General features: G+C 45.6%; 1 protein-coding gene across 4 annotated transcripts in view; it reads right to left on the reverse strand.

Annotated features, from left to right (window-relative positions):
* The window catches only part of msrb3 (methionine sulfoxide reductase B3), a 139,628-nt gene extending 119,236 nt beyond the window's left edge, over window positions 1-20,392 (reverse strand). The window contains exon 1 of one of the 4 annotated variants that reach the window (XM_086009260.1): window positions 20,259-20,392. In XM_086009260.1, coding sequence (XP_085865386.1) covers window positions 20,259-20,382 — 124 coding nt within the window. In that variant the 5' untranslated portion in view covers window positions 20,383-20,392. The remainder of the gene's footprint in view (window positions 1-20,258) is intronic. The other 3 variants (XM_086009262.1, XM_086009264.1, XM_086009263.1) reach the window with 3 other exon arrangements.
* Window positions 20,393-22,873: the final 2,481 nt, after the last annotated feature.

Consider the following 22,873-nt stretch of genomic DNA (forward strand, 5'->3'; position numbering starts at 1 on the left):
TGCCTGTTGTCAAGCTGTGATGTGATGTCATGCGCACAAGCATAGTCATTTTTAAGGTGTAGGTATCTAGGTGTTCACATTCACACTCACACAAAAGGTGGGTTCTTTCCAAGCTAAATTTAGAAAATATTTTGTTTACCTCCTAATTTGAGCATTTCCTCAGTGGGCTCCAAGAGTTCCCTTTCCATTTTTGGATAGCCACCCAACACAGGAAGGTTACAAGGCCACATAGAATAGAACGCCATTTTAAAAGATCTGTAACTTAATCAGGAATGATTCCTGGTGGAGTCAATAATATTCTACCACCAAAAGTTCTAAGTATTTCATAAGTGGAGTTCCATAATTATAATTTAAATATGGGCAGGTTGAGCAAATTTTACCTGCATTTCACCATACTCTTGCAATCTCGCCCTATTTTCTTACAACTGTGTAGGCAGGAGACTCACAGTTGTCGTGTGTGTTACATAGCAGCAGACACAATAGATTCATTATTTACACCCATCACTCCAGATGACGCAGACACCTAACACAGTGAGTTGGGGTTGGATGGATTAAGAGATCAGTTCCTTATTGAAGTAACCTTTGTTTAAAACATACCATCACAAGAAAGGATAACAAAAGGAAATACACCTTCTTTAAAATTGTCAGTCATTATTCTTCAATTATTTATTTGTAAAAAGATGGGACACACAGAAACACTTCAAACTTGTTCAAAGACTTGCATTTATATAGCGCCTTTCACAACCTCAAGCCGTCCCAAAGCGCTTTACAGCCAATTAAGTACTTTTGAAGTGCAGTCACTGTTGTAATGTAGGAAATGCAGCAGCCAATTTGTGTACAGCAAGCTCCCACAAACAGTAATGTGATAATGACCAGATAATCTGTTTTTTTAGTGATATTAATTCACTATGAACAGTGAGTGTCAAATGAAGGTCACAGCATTTGTAAAATGGTCAATGAGCAGTAGATGTTCCCAGCTCAATTTCCAAAAAGTGAAGTCTATTTTATATGGAGTCAATACATAGAAATCTGAAATAACTGCAGTATTTCTCTATTCATTTCTATGATATTTGGTCTGCTTATATGTAACTATGTTTTGCAGTAAAATTATGCAGAGTTGAAAAGCTTGAAAGTAGATGTTCCTGTTTGAAGTGAGGGAAGAGATTAAATTTTCTCTTGTACTATGCCAGAGATTTTACTTGAAAAAATGTTACCATTAAAATGTGTTATCATTTCTGTAAATAAAGGTTGAATTTTGGCAGATTATGCCCCACACCTTCTAATAGTCTGACACAGATTGTCAGTTTATAGATATTGTTAAAAAAAGTTATGCTGTACTTTTACTTCTGAAAGATTGAAATTGTTATAAAAACATAAGAACATAAGAAATAGGAGCAGGAGTCGGCCATTCGGCCCCTCGAGCCTGCTCCACCATTCAATAAGATCATGGCTGATCTGATCTTGGCCTCATCTCCACTTCCCTGCCCGCTCCCCATAACCCTGGACTCCCTTATCATTCAAAAATCTGTCTATCTCCACCTTAAATATATTCAATGACCCAGCCTCCACAGCTCTCTGGGGTACAGAATTCCAAAGATTCATGACCCTCAGAGAAGAAATTCCTCCTCATCTCCGTTTTAAATGGGCTACCCCTTATTCTGAATCTATGCCCCCTAGTTCTAGATTCCCCCATGAGGGGAAACATCCTCTCTGCATCTACCCAGTCAAGCCCCCTCAGAATCTTGCACATTTCAGTAAGATCTCCTCTCATTCTTCTAAACTCCAATGAGTATAGGCCCAACCTGCTCAACCTTTCTTCATAAGACAACCCCTTCATCTCAGGAATTAACCTAGTGAACCTTCTCTGAACTGCCTCCAATGCAAGTACAGTAAACTCTTTTGTATCGGGCACCTACGGGACCGGGATGGTGCCGGTTGATTAAAAATTCCGGATAACAGAGAGGTATACCTACCAAGGTACGAGAGCCCCGGTTACACGGCCACAGCTCCAGAAGTCCCGGTTGCACGGCCACAGGCGCAGGGGACCCGGTTGCACGGCCACAGGCGCAGGGGACCCGGTTGCACGGCCACAGGGGACCCGGTTGCACGGCCACAGGCGCAGGGGACCCGGTTGCACGGCCACAGGCGCAGGGGACCCGGTTGCACGGCCACAGGCGCAGGGGACCCGGTTGCACGGCCACAGGCGCAGGGGACCCGGTTGCACGGCAAAAGGTACGAGAACCCCGGTTACACAGCCACAAATATACAGTAAAATTTACCTTTGGGTTTCTGAACCTACTCCTGAATTTTGTCGGTTATTAGAGAATTCTGGATAATTAGGTGCCATTTAAATGAGAGTTTACTGTATATCCAAGTGTGGTCTCACCAACAGTTGTAGCAAGACTTCTCTACTTTTATACTCCAACCCCACTGCAATAAAGGCCAACATTCCATTTGCCTTCATAATTACTTGCTGTGCCTGCATGTTAACTTTTTGTGTTTCATGTACAAGGAACCCCAGGTCCCTCTGTACTGCAGCATTTTGTAGTCTCCCTCCATTTAAACAATAATTTGCTTTTTTATTTTTCCTACCAAAGTGGATAACCTCACATTTGCCCACATTATACTCCATCTGCCAAATTTTTGCCCGCTCACTTAACCTGTCTATATCCCTTTGCAGAATCTGTGTGTCCTCCTCGCAACTTGCTAACCCACCTATCTCTGTATCAAAGAGATTGTGGAAGAATAACAATTGCAGCCAGAAATTCCAAGTGGCTTTACTGATCTCCTGTCGCAACTCTGGCAGGAGACAGATGGAACCCCGGGGAAACAGTGTCGATGGCCGAGCGCTGGTCAGTTAGAGAGAATCTGGTAGAACACGCACTGAATTTCAGGGTTTGGAATTCTAAACTAAATGGCATTAGTCTGTAAGATACAGCGTAGGGAAAGGACTTGTTATTTGCTCTGTTTCAGCAAGTATATAACACCAATGGGAGCTTTCAACGCCACAATCATTAAGATTAGAAACATTATTCATTTGGCATATTTGTCTAGTAAAAGACCAACATCAGAACTAGTACAAGGCAGTTCCAGCTGCTATATAGGTGTAACCTGGCCTGCCCAATGTGAATCATCTGTGGTAGAATTGTTCAAGATATTCCCTACACATTACAAGCCAAATCTCTAAGCATCAGAAGGGACTGTGTTCAGAACCGGGATGCTACAGTCAGTAACTGGTGGGCAAGAACGACCTTAAATTAATTGGACTGATGTTTTTTTTTTTTAAATTGTTATTACTAAACCTAGGCTAACAGGCAACTTTGAATGCTTTCTTTCCTTTCGAGGATCATGGCTCTGGCACATCTATCATAAGTAATCAGTTATCAACTCAAGGATTAGGGAAGCAAAAATCCAAATGATAAAAAAGCACCTGCTGAGAGTATTTCTTCAGTCTTCTTCTTCATCAATCCCTTTAAAAAAAATTGTTTCAATAGATTTTACATTTTAACCCATTTCATATGACCAAACTGAAAAGTTAATCCAAATAGTTTTGTAAAATGACATCAGCCACAAACTATGTTCTTGGAGACATCCCCCAGAAATCAACAGGAGTCAACAGTTACAAGCAATACAACAACAACTTGTATTTATATAGCACCTTTAACGTAGTAAAAGGTCCCAAGGCGCTTCACAGGAGTGTTAGAAGACAAAAAATTTGACATCGAGCCACATAAGGATAAATTAAGGCAGGTGACCAAAAGCTTGGTCAAAGAGGTAGGTTTTAAGGAGCGTCTTAAAGGAGGAAAGAGAGGTAGCGAGGCGAAGAGGTTTAGGTAGGGAATTCCAGAGCTTAGGGCCTAGGCAACAGAAGGCACGGCCACCAAAGGTTGAGTGATTATAATCAGGGATTCTCAAGAAGGCTGAATTAGAGGAGCGCAGATATCTCGGGGGGGTTGTGGGGCTGGAGGAGATTACAGAGATAGGGAGGGGCGAGGCCAAGGAGGGATTTGAAAACAAGGATGAGAATTTTGAAATCGAAGCGCTGCTTAACCGGGAGCCAATGTAGGTCAGCGAGCACAGGGGTGATGGATGAATAGAACTTGGTGCGAGTTAGGACACAGGCAGCCGAGTTTTGGATGACCTCAAGTTTACGTAGGGTAGAATGTGGGAGGCCAGCCAGGAGTGTTGGAATAGTCAAGTCTAGAGGTAACAAAGGCATGGATGAGGGTTTCAGCAGCGGATGAGCTGAGGCAAGGGCAGAGACGGGCGATGTTACAGAGGTGGAAGTAGGCGGTCTTTGTTATGCTGCGTATGTGTGGTCGGAAGCTCATTTCAGGGTCAAATATGACACCGAGGTTGCGAACAGTGTGGTTCAGCCTCAGACAGATGTTAGAGAGAGGGATGGAGTCAGTGTCGAGGGAACGGAGTTTGTGGCGGGGACCGAAAACAATGACTTCAGTCTTCCCAATATTTAATTGGAGAAAACTTTTGCTCATCCAGAACTGTATGTCGGACAAGCAGTCTGACAATTTAGAGACCGTGGAGGGGTCGAGAGAAGAGGTAGTGAGGTAGAGCTGGGTGTCGTCAGCGTACATGTGGAAACTGACGCTGTGTTTTCAGATGATGTCGCCAAGGGGCAACATGTAGATGAGAAATAGGAGGGGGCCAAGGATAGATCCTTGGGGGACACCAGAGGTAATGATGCGGGAGCGGGAAGAGAAGCCATTTCAGGTGATTCGCTGGTTACGATTAGATAGATAAGAATGGAACCAGGCGAGTGCAGTCTCACCCAGCTGGACGACGGTGGAGAGGCGTTGGAGAAGGATGGAGCGGTCAACTGTGTCAAAGGCTGCGGACAAGTCAAGAAGGATGAGGAGGGATAGTTTACCTTTGTCACAGTCACAAAGGATGTAATTTGTGACTTTGATGAGAGCCATTTCGGTACTGTGGCAATTGTGGAAACCTGATTGGAGGGATTTAAACGTTGAATTGTGGGAAAGATGGGCACGGATGTGGGAGGCGACAACACGTTCAAGGACTTTGGCGAGGAAAGGGAGGTTGGAAATAGGGCGGTCATTTGCAAGGACGGAGGGATCAAGGGTTGGTTTTTTGAGGAGAGGGGTGATAACAGCAGATTTGAGGGAGAGGGGGACAGTACCTGAGGAGAGAGAACCATTAACAATATCAGCTAACATGGGAGCCAGAAAAGGAAGTTGGGTGGTCAGCAGTTTGGTGGGAATAGGGTCGAGGGAGCAGGAGGTGGGTCTCAGACAAGATTAGCGCAGAGAGGTCATGAGGGGAGATCAGAGAGAAACTGGAGAAAGATGAGAGTTCAAGGCTAGGGGTGGAGAACCTTAGAGGAAGTTTGGCCCAGTGGGCATGGGGAAGCAAGTGGCAGAGGCAGCTGAATGAATGGTCTCAATCTTAGGGCAGGCACAGTTTTGTTTTCTCAATGTTTTAATTATTTCTATTTTAAAATGGTGGCAATCAATGAGAATATATTTTGAATACTCTCCTGTGACCTCAATAGCCATGCTGATTATAGAGTCATAGAGTTATAGAGTTATACAGCACAGAAAGAGGCCCTTCAGCCCATCGTGTCTGCGCCGGCCATCAAGCCCTGGCTATTCTAATCCCATTTTCCAGCACTTGGTCCGTAGCCTTGTATGCTATGGTGTTTCAAGTGCTCATCTAAATGCTTCTTGAATGTTGAGGATTCCTGCCTCTACCACCCTTTCAGGCAGTGAGTTCCAGATTCCAACCACCCTCTGGGTGAAAAAGTTTTTCCTCAAATCCCCTCTAAACCTCCTGCCCCTTACCTTGAAACTATGCCCCCTGGTAATTGACCTCTCTACTAAGGGGAAAAGTTCCTTTCTATCTACCCTATCTATGCCCCTCATAATTTTGTACACCTCAATCAGGTCCCCCCTCAGCCTTCTCTGCTCTAAGGAAAACAACCCCAGCCTGTCCAGTCTCTCTTCATAGCTGAAGCGCTCCAGCCCAGGTAACATCCGGGTGAATCTCCTCTGCACCCTCTCCAATGCAATCACATCCTTCCTATAGTGTAGCGACCAGAACTGCACACAGTTTTCCAGCTGTGGCCTAACTAGCGTTTTGTACAGCTCCATCATAACATTCCTGCTCTTATATTCTATGCCTCGGCTAATGAAGGCAAATATCCCATATGCCTTTTTAACCACCTTATCTACTTGTCCTGCTGCCTTCAGGGATTGTAGTGGCGCTTCTTAGTTTCCAAACAGGCAGCCACTGAGCTGTGGGGCTTTTAACAACGAGTAGACGCGTGTCGAAATAAAACGTTCCCAAACGTAGCTTTGTCTTTTAAACTGTTTACTATAACACTTTACGAACAGAATTACAAAGCAAACACGTATAAACGAACACGGTCAAAAACTGTATTGCTCCAGCCCTCAACTTCTGCCTCCTTCAGCCACGTGGAGTTTAAACTGTAAAATGGCTGCTGGCTATGTGACGATCTTAAGGACTGTACCATTGTGGCAAGAATGAAGGGGGTATCTCGGACTATACTACTGGAGCAAGAAAATAGGGGGTTTCTTAATACAATAAGTCAGTCAGGTAAATTAACTGTATTATGCTATTTAACCAATATTTTAAAGTATTTTCTTAAACTTTCATGGCTCTTACATTCCGGCCCCTAATTGACTAGGCACATGAAGCATATCAATTACTCAAACATTAAGAGTCATAAACTAATGAGTTCAACATATTTACAATATAAGTGTCCACTTTTTTCGTTCAGGAACTTTTCACGCTGCTTCTTGTAGCAGGCAGAGCTTTGTGATCGGTCTTTCCAGGGTACTGGTCTTGGTTTGCAAACAAACGCGACGAACGACGCCTCTGGAGTCTGGCATGGTCTTAATTATTTTTCCCATCAACCAAGAATTTCTAGGGGCTGAATCATCCACGATTAAGACAATGTCTCCGACAATGAAGTTCCTCTTTATTTTGGACCATTTTTGACGCTCCTGTAGCAGAGGTAAGTATTCTCTTGTCCATCTGGTCCAGAAAAGGTCCGACATATACTGAACTTGCCTCCACTTCCGACGGGCATACAGATCTTCCTTTTTGAAGACTCCCGGGGGCATGGCTGGCTGTGTTTTCAACAACAACAGGTGGTTCGGAGTCAGGGCTTCGAGGTCATTGGGATCATCTGATGTCTTAGTTATCGGTCGGTCATTAATGATGGCTTCGACCTCACACAGAACGGTTGGGAGTCCTTCGTCGTCAAGCGCTTGCTGCTTCAGTACAGAACTGAGTAGTTTTCTTACGGTGCATATCTGTCTTTCCCAGACACCTCCATGGTGGGATGCAGCCGGAGGATTGAAGATCCACTTAATTCCTGTTTGCATCATGGCTTCCTGTATTTTAAGCTGATTCCAACCTTCAATAGCTTCCCGTAGTTCTCTCTCCGCTCCGACGAAATTAGTGCCATTATCAGAACACATAATGGGCACCTGTCCTCTTCTACAGACAAAGCGACGCAAGGCGTTAATACAGGAATCAGTGTCAAGCGTGTGTGCCACCTCAATATGAACTGCTCTGATGGTCAAACAAGTGAAAAGCACACCATATCTCTTGACAAGGCTCCGTCCTCGCTTTACCTCGAAAGGCCCGAAATAGTCCACCCCTATGTTTGTAAATGGGGGCTTGTCTGGTAACAAACGGTCTTCAGGCAGGTCTGCCATTTTCTGCTCCCCAGCTCTAGCGTGTAACCGTCTGCAAACAATGCATTCAGAGAGTATTTTTCTTATTACGGAATTAGCTCCTGGAATCCAGTATCTTTGTCTTAGCTTCGCAAGCACGTGATTCCTCCCACTGTGTCCAATACTCTGGTGTATATGCTGAAGAATGAGTAGCGCAACCCGGAGGTCCTTAGAAAGGATAGCAGGATGCTTGGCCTCCTCTGGCATAGCAGATTTGTTTAGTCTCCCTCCCACCCTCAGTACTCCATCTTGCAGTGTAGGGTCCAGCTTGTAGATATGACTACCTTTCTTGATTGGAGTATTTCGCTGTAAAGCTTCGATTTCTTCTGGGTATCTTTGTCTTTGACTGAAGCAAACTATCTCCCTCTCAGCCTTGGCCAAATCCTCCACGGTCAATGAATTCTTACCCAATGTGGTCTCGTGCTGATGCATATACTGCTGTAGAAGCATTCTCTGCTTATCAGGGTTACTTTCAGACTGACTGATAGTGGCTCGGTACTCTTTTCTCTTACCGCTCAGGTGTAGCAGCAACTCTTTCAACCTTAGAAACCATGCAACTGCTTTCCTCAACTGGTGCCATCCTGAGAAATGGTTAACAAGCTTGTTCACTGTGTCAAAGTTCTCTTTCGTAGTTATGAGATTTACTGTGACTGATCTCTTGACTTCGACGTCGTCTTTAGCAATCTGACTTGGCATATCTGGTCTTTCTGGCCATGATCTCTCTGTTTCCAGCAGATAACTTGGGCCTTGTATCCAAGTTTCACTCCTCATGAAGTTTTCAGCCTTCAATCCCCGTGAGGCTTGATCTGCTGGGTTTAATGAGGTGTTTACATACCGCCATTGAGATGGTTGTGTAGCTTCTCTAATGGATGAGATTCTGTTTGCTACGAAGGTCTTGAAGCGTATCTTCTCATTCTCTATATACTTCAGCACCGTCGTGCTATCCGTCCAGAAGACAGATTCTTCTAGTGGGAGCTGTAACTCTTTCCGCATCACCTGGTCAACTTTAACTGCAACAACCGCTGCCGTCAACTCCAGTCTCGGGATGGTGACCTGCTTCAGCGGAGCCACCCTGGATTTCCCCATGAGGAAGGCACAATGTTTCTGGCCCTGTTGATTTGTCAGCAAGAGGTAAGTAGCCATGCCATAGCCGTCCTCACTGGCATCCGAGAAATGATGTAGTTGAGCCGTCTTTGTAACTCCAAAACTCACAGGCTTGATGCATCTACTGACGTTGAAGCTAGAAAGTTGTTGCAAATCTGTCAACCATCTGAGCCATCTCTGAGCTTGACCTTCTGGGATATCTTCATCCCATCCTCTCTTGTCTCTACACAGCTCTCGTAGCATCAGCTTCACCAGCAGAATGAGTGGTGCCAGGAATCCAAGAGGGTCGTAGATGGAACTGACCACGGAGAGAATCCCTCGTCTTGTGGATGGTCTTTCGTTCACCATTATTCTGAAGTTGAACGTGTCTGACTCAATGCACCATTGTACACCAAGAGCTCTCTCGATAGGAAGGACATCGTGGCTCAGGTCCAGATCTTTGACTTCAGTGGCTCTTTCCTTTTCTGGGATAGACGCTAGAACTGCTCTGCTGTTGCTTATCCACTTAGTCAGATGGAATCCTCCATTCGAACACAGAGTTCTAAGGTCTCTTGACAGTGCAATGGCATCGTCTTCTGTTGACACGGACTTCAGACAGTTATCGACATAAAAGTTTCTGAAGATTGTCTCCACAGCCTCTGATGGTGCTTTGCTTTTGCCATCTTCTGCAGTTTTTCTGAGAGCGTAGCTTGCACAGCTGGGAGATGATGTGGCTCCGAACAAGTGTACAGCCATTCTACATTCCACCATCGCTTGACTAACGTCGCCATCTGGCCACCAAAGGAAACGCAGGAGATCAGCATCTTCATCAGGGATTCTGACTTGGTAGAACATTGATTCTATGTCTGCCATCATGGCAACGAGCTCTTGTCTAAACCTAGTCAAGACGCCAATGAGGGTATTAGTAAGATCAGGACCTTGAAGCAGCTGGTCGTTCAGTGAAGTTCCTCTGAATGAGGCGGCGCAGTCAAACACTACACGGATCTTTTTCTTCTTTGGGTGATACACACCGTGATGAGGAATGTACCAGACCCTTCCATCGTCTCTGTTCAACTGTTCCTCGGGCACTTTTACAGCATAGCCTTTCGCTATGATGTTTCTCATGAAGCCTTTGTAGTCTTCGTGAAAGTCGGGGTTCTTGTTCAGCTTTCTCTTTAGACTGATGGCGCGTTGCTCTGCTATGCAGCGATTGTTCGGCATCTTCGCGGTCTGTCTTCTCAGTGGCAAACCAATGTGATAGTGGCCATTGATGAACTGTGTAGACCTTGTCATCAAATCCATGAACTGATGGTCTTCTTGTGACATCTCTGTCTTTTCCTCACAGCTGCGTTCTGAAAAGTCTGCGTTGAACTGCTGTATCAACAGCTCTTCAATGCTTGCGATAGAGATGCGATTAACTGACGTTTTGTCGTTCCTCCTTGTTCGACTTGTTGCCATCATCTCTCCTTAACGGTCCACTGACTACCCATCCAAGGGCTGTCCTGACGGCGTAGGGTCCGTCATCCTTGCTGTTTATCACCTGCCATGGCTCCATAGTTTTGTAGGCATTGGTTCCAATTAATAGGCCAATTTCTGCTTCAATGTATGGGAGACGCACCTTTTCTAGGTAAGGCCATCTATCCACATCCTTCTGCAGGGCTAAGTTCCCTATTCTAACAGGAATCTCCCTCTGTGTGAAAACATTAGGCAGGTCTATGAAGTCCTTCTCTTCAAGTCCACACACTTCTAGGCCTGACAGGATATAACTTTGCATTGACTTCTCATGACCCATGGTGCGTAATAGGATTTCTGCTCTTCTGCCTCTAACGTTCAGCTGTCGCATGAGTGATTCTGTGCAGAACGTTGCTGAACTACCTGGATCCATGAAGGCATAAGTCGCCACGAACTTCTCACTCCTCTTAGACTTGATCTTTACTGGTACGATGGCAAGAATACAATCACTGTCACCGGCCCCAGTGAATCCACAAGTCTCTGGTTCTAGCGACACCAGAGCACTTGAAACAACCTTCTCGTCGGTATTGTTTTCTTCACTCTTCTTAGAGACTTGTTCTTCTTTATGGATATGCAGCAGACTGGGATGTTTCCGAGTGCACTCTCTGCATGTCGTTCTTTGCTTACAGTTTCTACTCAGGTGCCCCTGAGAGAGACATCCAAAACATAGGCCGTTGTACTTCAGGAATTCGATTCTGTCCTTATGTGGCTGTGCTTTGATGTCACTGCAGAAATCCAATGTATGATTCTTCTGGCAGAATAAACATGGCTTCTGAAAGGCATTAGCAGGCGTCACTGTGCTGCTCTTTTTGGGAGATGAGTTCTGAGACCTTTCTTCCCCAGCCTGAGTGACGATAGTTGCAAAGCTGCTTCCCCTGGAACCACCTTTCCTGAGAGTCTTTGATTCAACAGGCTTGGCTTTCACTCTTCCATCAGTAGTCGGGCTGACATCCTGGATGTTTCCAAACAATGGGTCCCTAGCAATTTTAGCCTGTTTGTCTATGAAATTCACTAAGTCTGCAAACCTGGCTCTACTTTTCCGTCTCTCCATTATCTCAAAGGCTGTTCTTCTCCATTGTTCTCTCATCCTGTAAGGAAGCTTAGAGATGATGATTCGCATAGTCGTAGGATTGTCCATCTCTTCCATGAATTCAACATCCTCCATGGTGTTGCGACATCCTATGAGGAAAAGAACATATGCGTTCAATGCCTCTCCGTCCTCCGATCTGATCTGTGGCCACTTGGTAGCCTTTTCAATATATGCAGTGGCTATCTTCAGCTCGTTACCATAGTGCTCCTGCAGCAACTTCCTGGCTTCTATGTATCCCCAGTCCGGTCTCATGTGTTCACAGCTTCTGACTTGGTCTTGTGGTTTACCACTGGTGTACTGTCCCAGGTAGTACAACTTATCACTGCTGCTCTCTGTTTTGGAGTCAATGGCTTGTTCGAAGGATTTGATGAAGGGCTTATACTTGAGTGGGTCGCCTTGGAACACTGGTATGTCTCTTTGAGGGAGTCGAAACAGATTCTGTTGTTTTACAAGCATCTCTGTAATTTCGTTCTGACGTTGCATCACTCGGTATAGGCTTCTCCCTGTGTCTTCAGGCCTCTGGTGGTCATCAGCAGGGTCTAGTCTAGACCGTCTGACGTCTGGGGTAGCATCACGTGCTCCTGTTAGTGGAGAGGCCACTCTTCCACGCTGTAATGCCAGGAGATGGCCTTCGGACTCTCTTGTAACTCTTGAAGGTGCCCTGGATCCAACTGTGTGTGACAACATTGACTGGCAGTATTCGCTCACGCCGTCCCGTGAGCCTTCGTAATCTTCATACACACTCAACCTGGCATCTGAGACCGCAATAGCTGTTTTTATCTCCAGCTGTTCTTTCTTTGCCTGCACTTGGGCCTGTTGGGCCTGTAGTTGGGCCTCTTGGGCCTGCAGTTGGGCCTCTTCCTGTTCAAGAGCTTGCTTCTCCGCTAAAGATGCTGCGCGCGCCATCAACGCCGCCCGTTCAACCTCCTCTCTCATGCGTCGCGACGAGCATGTGGTAGAAGCGACTGACCTGCGTCCAGAAACAGAGCTACCTTCTTTTTGATTTTTGCTCAGTCTGGCTGAAGTCTCTGAAATGCTATCATCTGGTCCGACTTCATCGTCAACTTTATCTTTCTCTGCTGTATCAGCATCTTGACGAATCCTTAACATCCACTGTTCTGTGGCCTTGACATAGTCCTTAATGCTGGATGATTTAAGATCAAACCAGTTGTGCTGATCGGCTTTTCCCTCTTCTTCAGACAAAAGTGCTAATACATCTTCATTGAGTACATTAAATTCTTCATGCAGCTTGGAGAAATTGTAATGCATTATGTCTTCAGCTTTCTTAATATTAGCATTATCTTCCATGAGACAATCAATTATCTTCATTTTTCCCGTTATCTGAGCTAATTTAGCCTTCCTTGCACCTATGCTTCTATGTAACTTCTCTTCCATTGCCTTTGGGGTGAGCTTTATTTCCCTCTTTTGGCCAGCAATCCTTCTGGCTGGGGGAAGCTCCTGGCTCCGTAAGGCCTCGGCCATTTTACCCGCAGCTCTTATTTAGCTTCTCAATAGAATGAACAAAGCAAGTAACAGTCACTGTACCTTTGCTTTCTTATATTGTCGTCTGGCTCCGTGACCATTCATGTATACGTTCGCCGACAATTCTGTCCTTTCCTTCTTAGGGAGCTAGTTTTTGACTAATGTAGTGGCGCTTCTTAGTTTCCAAACAGGCAGCCACTGAGCTGTGGGGCTTTTAACAACGAGTAGACGCGTGTCGAAATAAAACGTTCCCAAACGTAGCTTTGTCTTTTAAACTGTTTACTATAACACTTTACGAACAGAATTACAAAGCAAACACGTATAAACGAACACGGTCAAAAACTGTATTGCTCCAGCCCTCACAACTTCTGCCTCCTTCAGCCACGTGGAGTTTAAACTGTAAAATGGCTGCTGGCTATGTGACGATCTTAAGGACTGTACCATTGTGGCAAGAATGAAGGGGGTATCTCGGACTATACTACTGGAGCAAGAAAATAGGGGGTTTCTTAATACAATAAGTCAGTCAGGTAAATTAACTATTATGCTATTTAACCAATATTTTAAAGTATTTTCTTAAACTTTCATGGCTCTTACAGGGATCTATGTACACGCACACTGATCTTCTGTCCTTCCTAGGGTCCTACCATTCATTGTGTATTCCCTTGCCTTGTTAGTCCTCCCAAAATGCATCAGCTCACACTTTTCAGGGTTAAATTTACATTTGCCACTGTTCTGCCCATCTGACCAACCCATCTATATCGTCCTGTAGCCTGAGGCTTCCCTCCTCGCTATTTACCACTCCACCAATTTTTGTGACATCTGTGAACTTACTGATCATAACTCCTACATTCATAGCTAAATCATTAATGTACACTACGAACAGCAAGGGACCCAGCACCGATCCCTGCGGTACACCATTGGACACAGGCTTCCAGTCACAAAAACAACCTTCCACCATCACCCTCTGCCTCCTGCCACTAAGCCAATTTTGGATCCAATGTGCCAAATTGCCCTGGATCCCATGGGCTCCTACCTTCTTGACCAGTCTCCCATGCAGGACTTTGTCAAAAGCCTCACTGAAGTCCATGTAGACTACATCAACTGCACTACCCTCATCCACACACCTAGTCACACCCTCGAAAAATTCAATCAAATTGGTTAGACATGATCTCCCCCTGACAAAGCCATGCTGACTATCCTTGATTAATCCTTGCCTCTCCAAGTGGAGACTAATTCTGTCCCTCAGAATTTTTTCCAATAATTTCCCTACCACTGATGTTAGGCTCACTGGCCTGTAATTCCCTGGTTTATCCCTACTACCCTTCTTGAATAATGGTACTACGTTAGCTGTCCTCCAGTACTCTGGCACCTCCCCTGTGGCCAGAGAGGTTCTGAAAATTTGTGTCAGATCCCCTGCAATCTCCTCCCTTGCCTCACACAGCAGCCTGGGATACATCTCGTCTGGGCCTGGGGATTTATCCACTTTTAAGCCCGCTAAAACCAGTAGTACCTCCTCCCTCTCAATACTAATTTGTTCAAGTATATCACAATCCCCCTGCCTGATTTCTATGCCTACATTACCCTTCTCCATAGTGAACACAGATGCAAAATATTCATTTAAAACCTCACCTACATCTTCCGGCTCTACACACAGATTGCCACTTTGGTCCCTACTCTTTCCCTGGTTATCCTCTTGCCCTTAATATACTTATAAAACACCTTTATCAAAGAAAACAATTATAATTTAGCAACCATCAAGTTTTCTATTAAAAGTGGTAGGCCATTCAGCCTCTCAAGCCTGTTTCACCAATCAATTAGCTCATGGCTGATCTGTATCTTAACTCCATTTACCCATCTTGGTTCCATAACCCTCAATATCCTTGCCGTACAAAATCTATCAATCTTTTGAAATTTTCAATTGACCGAGCCTCAACAGCTTTTTGGGGATGAGTGTTCCAGATTTCCACCTGCCTTTGTGTGAAGAAGCGCTTTCTGACATTTGAAGTGCTTCCTATTTTTTTTAAACTTCTGATTGCTCAAATTGGTATGCTGCCAAATTGGTACTCTGCCATACAAATCAGGAAGGTCCCAATTTTTAGACCCGATATGTGTTGAGTTAGCTCATCAAGCATGCAAGACCTGGACGACATTCAGGCCTGGGCTGGTAAGTGGCAAGTAACATTCGTGCCACATAAGTGCCAGGCAATGACAATTTCCAACAAAAGAGAATCTAACCATCGTTCCTTGGCATGCAACAGCATTACTATCACCGAATCCCCCACCATCAACATCCTGGGGGTCACCATTGACCAGAAACTTAACTGGACCAGCCACATAAATACTGTGGCTACAAGAACAGGTCAGAGGCTAGGTATTCTGTGGCAAGTGTCTTACCTCCTGACTCCCCAAAGCCTTTCCACCATCTACTAGGCACAAGTGAGGAGTGTGATGGAATACTCTCCACTTGCCTGGACGAGTGCAGCTCCAACAACACAAGAAGCTCGACACCGTCCAGGACAAAGCAGCCCACTTGATTGACACCCCATCCACCACCTTAAACATTCACTCCCTCCACCACTAGCAGTGTGTACCATCTACAAGATGCACTGCAGCAACTCGCCAAGGCTTCTTCGGCAGCACCTCCTAAACCCGTGACCTCTTCCACCTAGAAGGACAAGGGCAGCAGGCGCATGGGAACACCACCACCTGCAAGTTCCCCTCCAAGTCACAAACTATCCTGACTTGGAAGTATATCGCCGTTCCTTCATCGTAGCTGGGTCAAAATCTCGGAACTCCCTCTCTAACAGCACTGTGGGAGTACCTTCACCACACGGACTGCAGCGGTTCAAGGTGGCGGCTCACCACCACCTTCTCAAGGGCAATTAGGGATGGGCAATAAATGTTGGCCTTGCCTGTGATGCCCACATCCCATGAACAAATTAAAAGTGATGTCTTTGGATGTTTGGTGAGGATAGGATTGAGCTTGTCTGTGATGAATCTATCACATGGTTAAATTGCCTGCTGCCAATTATTCTCTAACCTTGCACGGGACAAATTACCTACTTTGACAAGGGTTGTCGAGCCCATACCAAGCATGAGTTGGCATCCTCAGGAATTTGTTGGGGAGAAAAAAGGGAGATTGTTTTAATTAAAAAATTGGGAGAATACACTAATCTTGTGAAAAGTTAACAAGAGCTATATACCATAATCATTAAAATATTAAAGACTAATTATCATGCTCCCAAACTGGTTAAGACTGTAAGTAGCTCAGCCATACAAACCAGGAGGATTTGATCCCCAATGTGTGCTGAGTTAGCTGGCGTGGCACTATAGTGGGGCTACAATTGGCCTCGTACTCCTGGGTTGGGTTTGGGAAGGGTAAATTAGCCAGGGTTCCTGCTCCTGATTATTGCCCAAAGACCACTGACAGGCGTGGATCTTGAATGGGGTGGAATTGGACTCCCCTGCGATGAATAGACTGCCGAATCTCACTGCCAACAGATGTATATGAAGAATCGCCACTTGAGCAAGGTACTGGAGGTTAATCAAAGCCCAAGAAACTGTACCCTAAAAAAAGGACTCAAATTCTTCAGCTGGGCAAGAAACAAAACAAAACATAAAATGGAATGGAAAGTATGTCTAATTTTTAATTTCCCCCTCCCCCACAGGTTGTAACAAAACAAAATACAAGTACCATTCACGATTGGTCATTCGAAAAAAACTGCTTTAACATCTCACTGGCAAATTCAACTACAGTGCAATAGCTTGTGTGTTACAAGGTCATTCTCAACAGTGAAATATAAGAAACTACACATCACTCAGGTCCATCAGCAATCTCCTATTGTGAATTTAAATGTCATGTGGTTCCATGCATCTGTCTTAAATACTACAAATCCTACTTCACAATACTCAACATCACATCTTCACAGAAAGGCATGTTTACAAATGTTGTACAACAAATTTATGGAAGTTTTCAAAGCTGCAATTATTCAGTATTCAAAAGGGACAATAAAAATATACTGTACAACGGAGGACAGCACATCAGCAAGCTTAAACGGAAATTAAAGCTAGCAATGACAAACCCTGGCTGATGGCAAGTATATGGCAGCATCAGTAAACTATCGCAAATTTATTTTAAAATAGTGGAATATCACTGCTGCCTTTTCAGCTTGTTGAACACTTCCTTCATGAACTTTAGTAGTGACGTCAGTTTACTTAGAACATTGGTACCAATCCATTATGGGGAGAAAGAAAAAATGCACATAAACCTCTTGGCCAATATACTTAATTCATAACCTCAAACTGCCCATACCACTATTACCAACAGTATTTCATCCAAGTGTTGTACAGCTCAAGATAGTCTCTCCCCACACAACTCAAGTTTGGGAGGACAAAAGCTATAATTGTACTGCTGGATGTTTTCAGCTAAAGTGCACATAGTACGAAAATTTCACTCATTCATCATTACATTTTACCTTAGTGACAACACCGAAATTCAATCTAACCTGCAGTATAGTGCTCATTGATCGAATATATAATAGTGTACAGTATTGGGGTAATTTTGCAAGCATGTGCTGCTAGCATGGTGCCCCAAAGAAGGGACAAGCTGATTCTATGACCTGCGCTCCTGTGTAGCAAGGCTCCACGCCAGAAGCCTCACCTTGCAAAACTACCCTTCGAAATTCATCAAATTTATTTGAAACTTCATGAAAAAAATATTTAAAAGGGGAAGTCTCATCATTGGTACTTTTAAAAGAAAACACAAACTTTTTCTTCTACTTCTAAGCAGGTTTTGAACACTTTTTGTTGGTGACTACAACACTGAAGAATCTGGCGGGGAGAAATTACAGAATCTGGCCGTGTGAGAAAGCATCAGTAAATACACTTGCATCTGGATGACTCTAACCTCATACATGGGCCACCCAAACCATTAAGATCTTAGGTGGGGAATGGGAGCACAGCAACCACCAAGGGTTCCCTTTTCGCATTGCTATCGATTGAAGCCTGCACATTTATAGATTCTGGGCATGGAAAATGTCATGCTTGCGGTGATGCCTCATGCGGCCGCTGAATAGCCTGCAGACATTGACTGCAGACTATTCAATTGTGAAGTGGGGCATCACATTATGAATGACCACTTGAGCAAGATAATGGAAGGTCACCACTACTCATGGAACCACATCCCACCACTGACTTCAGGAAAAGAGGGAGAGAAAATTAGAAGGGGGGGAAAACGGATACAGTCATTATCCCATTATGAACAGATCACACTACTGGAACAATGATTTTCAGAACAAACAGAAACAGAGGGGGGAAAAAAAGGCCGTCAATCATAAAATATGTTTAAATATCTGATCTTAAAAAGATACTCACAGTGAAACACTATCTCTAAATAGCATTACTGGCAGTAGAATCAACTTTATAAATGAAAAGCGCAGGTGCACTCTTATACTAACAGTCACAACTTTGACTTTTGGTTGGAATAAGGAAAGCAGCTGCATATTCCCATTCACTGACACCCTTTAACCTTTCCCCCAGGTAGTGGCCCATAATTTGCTGTCAGCGGAGAAGCAAAGGCATTCGCCTCTGGCCCCCGAAGTAAGCTTCCCACAAAGATCTTGCGATCTCTGTGGCGAGAAGTTCGGCTTTTCTGATGTGCAATTGAAATTTAGTGGGACGTCAGCAAGCTGTCTAAGTAGCCAATCACATTGCAGAATTCCCAGACATGGAAACAGAAAGCACTAATAATCAATCACTTAAAAAAAAAAATTAGAGAGAGTGAAATAAAGATTGGGACATACACATTGGGTTAAGGCAGAAACTGAAATGTCTTGAACAAACTAAAAATATATTTTTATTAATTAATTTTAAAATCTAATAACTTTTAACTTAATGGATAAATTAGACATTCTGCCAATATAAAATCAATTCTTCACAGGCAGAATGTTTTTTTATTAGTAGTTAAAAAAGACTTGCATTTATATAGCGCCTTTCATGACCACTGGACGTCTCAAAGCGCTTTACAGCCAATGAAGTACTTTTTGAAGTGTTGTAATGTGGAAAAATGCAGCAGCCAATTTGCACACAGCAAGCTCCCACAAACAGCAATGTGATGATGACCAGATAATGTTTTTTTTTGTTATGTTGGTTGAGGGATAAAATTGGCCAGGACACCGTTATTACTCAGATCGCTGTTAAAAACCCAGTTACACCACATTTGAATGGATCTAACTTTTTATGGGGTTTCCAACAGCGACATTTGTTCGGAAAAGGGGAAGTTTTCGTCAGATCAGGTGATTTCACTGATGGGGTGTAGCAGACGGGTGCTGAACCAGTAGGCATAGCTACTCTAGCCTGATAGAAAGCTGTACCTGACAGGGCTGGGGTTAAAAAGGCTTGACGTTTTCATGTTAGCAATCAGCTAATGATAGACACAACAGGCTCTGCAAAACTAATGTTAATAGCTGCCTCTGAGAATTAAAAAGACTTGCATTTATAGAGCGCCTTTCATGACCACCGGACGTTCCGAAGTCCTTTACAGCCAATGAAGCACTTTTTGAAGTGGAGTCACTGTTGTAATGTAGGAAACGCAGCAGCCAATTTGCACACAGCAAGGTCCCACAGACAGATAATCTGTTTTTGTTATGTTGGTTGAGGGATAATTATTGGCCAGGACACCAGGGAACCCCCCCTGGCTCTTCCTCGCAATAGTGCCGTGGGAACTTTTACGTCCACCTGAATGAGCGGACGGGTCCTCGGTTTAACATCTCATCTGAAAGACGGCACCTCCGACAGTGCAGCACTGCTACTGGAGTGTCAGCCTAGATTTTTGCACTCCAAGTCTGTGGAGTGGGACTTGAGCCCAACAACCTTCTGACTCAGAGGCGAGGGTGCTACCAACTGAGCCACTGGCCGACACTAAATCAAGTTTCCGTACAACAGCGTTGCATTTTTGAGAATTTTAATGGCTACAACAACAACGACCTCTGTATCTCTCTCCAAGTGCGTGGCGCAGTTCATCCTCTACACTGGCAGCATCCGAGCAAACGTCAGTGGGAGCCACAGGATGAGGGAGCGAGTAGCTCCACCACCAGGCCTGCTCAAACTGCGGAGGAAAACGGTTAGCCGAGAAAAACAAGACACTCTGAAAATTACAAACAAAAACTTATCCCCCCCCTCAAAAAAAAACCGAGAACCGCCTGCCCGGACATTTACTCGCACTCTCTAAAAAAAAGTCGTCTCGTTTGTTTATCTTCTCAACTCTCCGAGCACCCTCATATTGTCCAGGAGCCGGCGGTCCTCGCCCTGCAGACCAATTTGTTTTCAGTGTTTATCTCGGGGGGCCTTACCTGGCGCCTGCCGTGCAAACAAGGTCAAAAGCAAGAAAATAATGACAAATGGACACAGACGCCCGGCCCCGCTCCAATTCATTGACTTCTCCCTCTCAGCTTCTCTGTTGGTTAGATAATACATCGAGAAGCACTGTGGGAAATTCCTCTGCCCTACAACTCCAAATATGACCATTGGACACAAGCCATCGTTAATACCCCTGTTATTTGCCAAAGTTTTTGCTAATGTGTTGTGAGAAAAAACGTTTGCTGGCCACTCTATGTGTTCTGCTGAAGAGAGGCTTTAGTATAAAAAGTAGTTTGATTCATTTTAATGCAGGCAAAAGAGCAGTGAAACCTTCTGTACCCTTTCTGGTGTCTATAGATTGTTGCTGGATTAATTAAAAGTTTTTTTGTCGTCAAATTACTCCAGTCATACATATGCTTTTATAAACTTAATCAAAGTAAACCCTTAAATAAAGGTAAAGGGAAAACAAATTAAGGAAACTGCCTTTTGGCCAATTTTCAATTCCTGAAAGAGCCTGGTCTGAGATTTCAATTTTGAGGATGTTGCAATGAATACAGGGGCAATGTGTTTTTGTAGGGCAGTGTTAAGATTTTAAATACATTAAAAAAATATATAACAATACCCAAGCATTGATATAGTGTGGCGGAGACCACACAGGGACAATAACACAATTCACAATGTATAGCCAATGTGGTTATGGAGCTCATGGAGAGTGAATAAAGTAACACGCGTTTGGCCTTTGCTGCAACAAAAGTCTCAGAGCCTGTTGATTTCTAGCGACCCCAACATTGGTGACCCCGCTGCTCTTTTGGACGATTCCAAAGACCGCATCCGAAATGGCGACGAACACCGTTTCCATCAAATTACCCGAGTTTTGGGAACGACAGGCTGTCGCTTGGTTTGCCCAGGCCGAGGCTCAATTTGCACTCCGGGACATCACTGCGGACGACACGAGGTACTACTACGTCATCTCTGCTCTCGGCAGCTCCACCGCGGCCAGAGTCGTGAGCCTGCTCGAGAAACCCCCGGAGCTCAACAAAATCAAAACGCTGAAAACGCACCTCTTAGAAACTTTTGGACTCACCAAAGCTGAGCGCGCACGCCGGCTTCTCTCTCTACCCGGGCTTGGCGACTCCAAGCCCTCGCAGCTGATGGACCACATGCTGGCCCTCCTGGGCACACACAGGCTGTGCTTCCTCTTCAAGGAACTGTTCCTTCAACAGCTGCCAGGTCAGGTACTGTCGGCTTTAGCCAACTCTTCCATTACCGATTTCCGCGACTTGGCCAAGGAGGCCGACAAATTTTTCTCCGCCGGGCAACAGTACTGCGCGGCCACGCGGAGCCCTGCCCCCACCGATACAGCCCAACGGCGGCAGCCCCAAAGCCTCTGCTTCTACCACGCGCAGTTCGGCCCCAAAGCCAGGAAGTGCCGGCCCCCGTGCAGTTTTCCCGCGTCGAAACAAACGAAAGACCACTCGTCGGCTGCTATGGCTGTCGGCCGTTCAGGCAATTTGATATTTATTACGGACACCGACTCCGGACGTCGTTTTCTTTGCGACACGGGTGCCCAGGTGAGCGTCCTGCCCGCAGCAACCATAGACATTCAAGGGGGGAACCACGGCCCCGTCCTCGAAGCCGCCAACAGCAGTTCCATCCGCACCTTCGGGAAACGGAGCGTGGCGCTTTGTTTTGGCGGGCAGCGGTTCACCTGGGACTTTGTCACGGCAAAAGTGTCCACCCCCCTTCTCGGCGCTGACTTCCTCTGCGCCAATGGCCTTTTGGTGGATGTCAAGAACCGACGTCTCATCAACGCTGAGACTTTCAGCTCGCTCCCGTGTTCCCTCAGCGGGTCCAGCACGACGAAGTTGTCCAGCGCACTCTCGGCCTCCGACAAGTTTTCCCGCCTCCTCGCCAAGTTCCCGGACCTCACGAAGCCCACGTTCTCGTCCACCGCCACCAAACACGGGGTAGAACACCACATCTCGACCACCGGTCCGCCCGTCTACGCCTGCGCTCGGCGCCTCGACCCGGGGAAACTCGCCATCGCTAAAGCCGAGTTCGACACCATGGAGCGCCTCGGCATCATCCGCCGGTCAAACAGTCCGTGGGCCTCGCCCCTCCACATCGCTCCGAAACCAGGCGGCGGGTGGCACCCGTGCGGCGATTACCGGCGCCTCAACGACGCTATGACCCCCGACCGCTACCCGATTCCACACATCCAGGACTTTTCCGCCCGCCTGGCCGGGAAAGTGGTATTCTCGAAAGTGGACCTCGTCCAGGGTTACCACCAGGTCCCTGTCCGGCCGCAGGACGTCCCGAAAACGGCGGTGATCACCCCGTTCGGGCTGTTCGAATTCCTCCGCATGCCATTCGGCCTCAAAAATGCTGCCCAGGCTTTTCAATGCCTAATGGACACCGTATTACGGGACCTGACATTCCTGTTTGTATACCTGGATGACATCCTCATCGCCAGCGCCTCCAGGACGGAGCATGTGTTGCACCTTCGGACTCTCTTCCAACGCCTCAGCCAGCACGGCCTAATCGTCAACCCGGCCAAGTGCCAGTTCGGGCTGTCCTCAATCGACTTTCTCGGGCACCGCATCACGAA

The sequence above is a fragment of the Somniosus microcephalus genome, chromosome 16 (genome assembly GCF_052327205.1).
Source record: "Somniosus microcephalus isolate GS21.2 chromosome 16, FLI_Smic_1.0, whole genome shotgun sequence".
Taxonomy (NCBI): domain Eukaryota; kingdom Metazoa; phylum Chordata; class Chondrichthyes; order Squaliformes; family Somniosidae; genus Somniosus; species Somniosus microcephalus.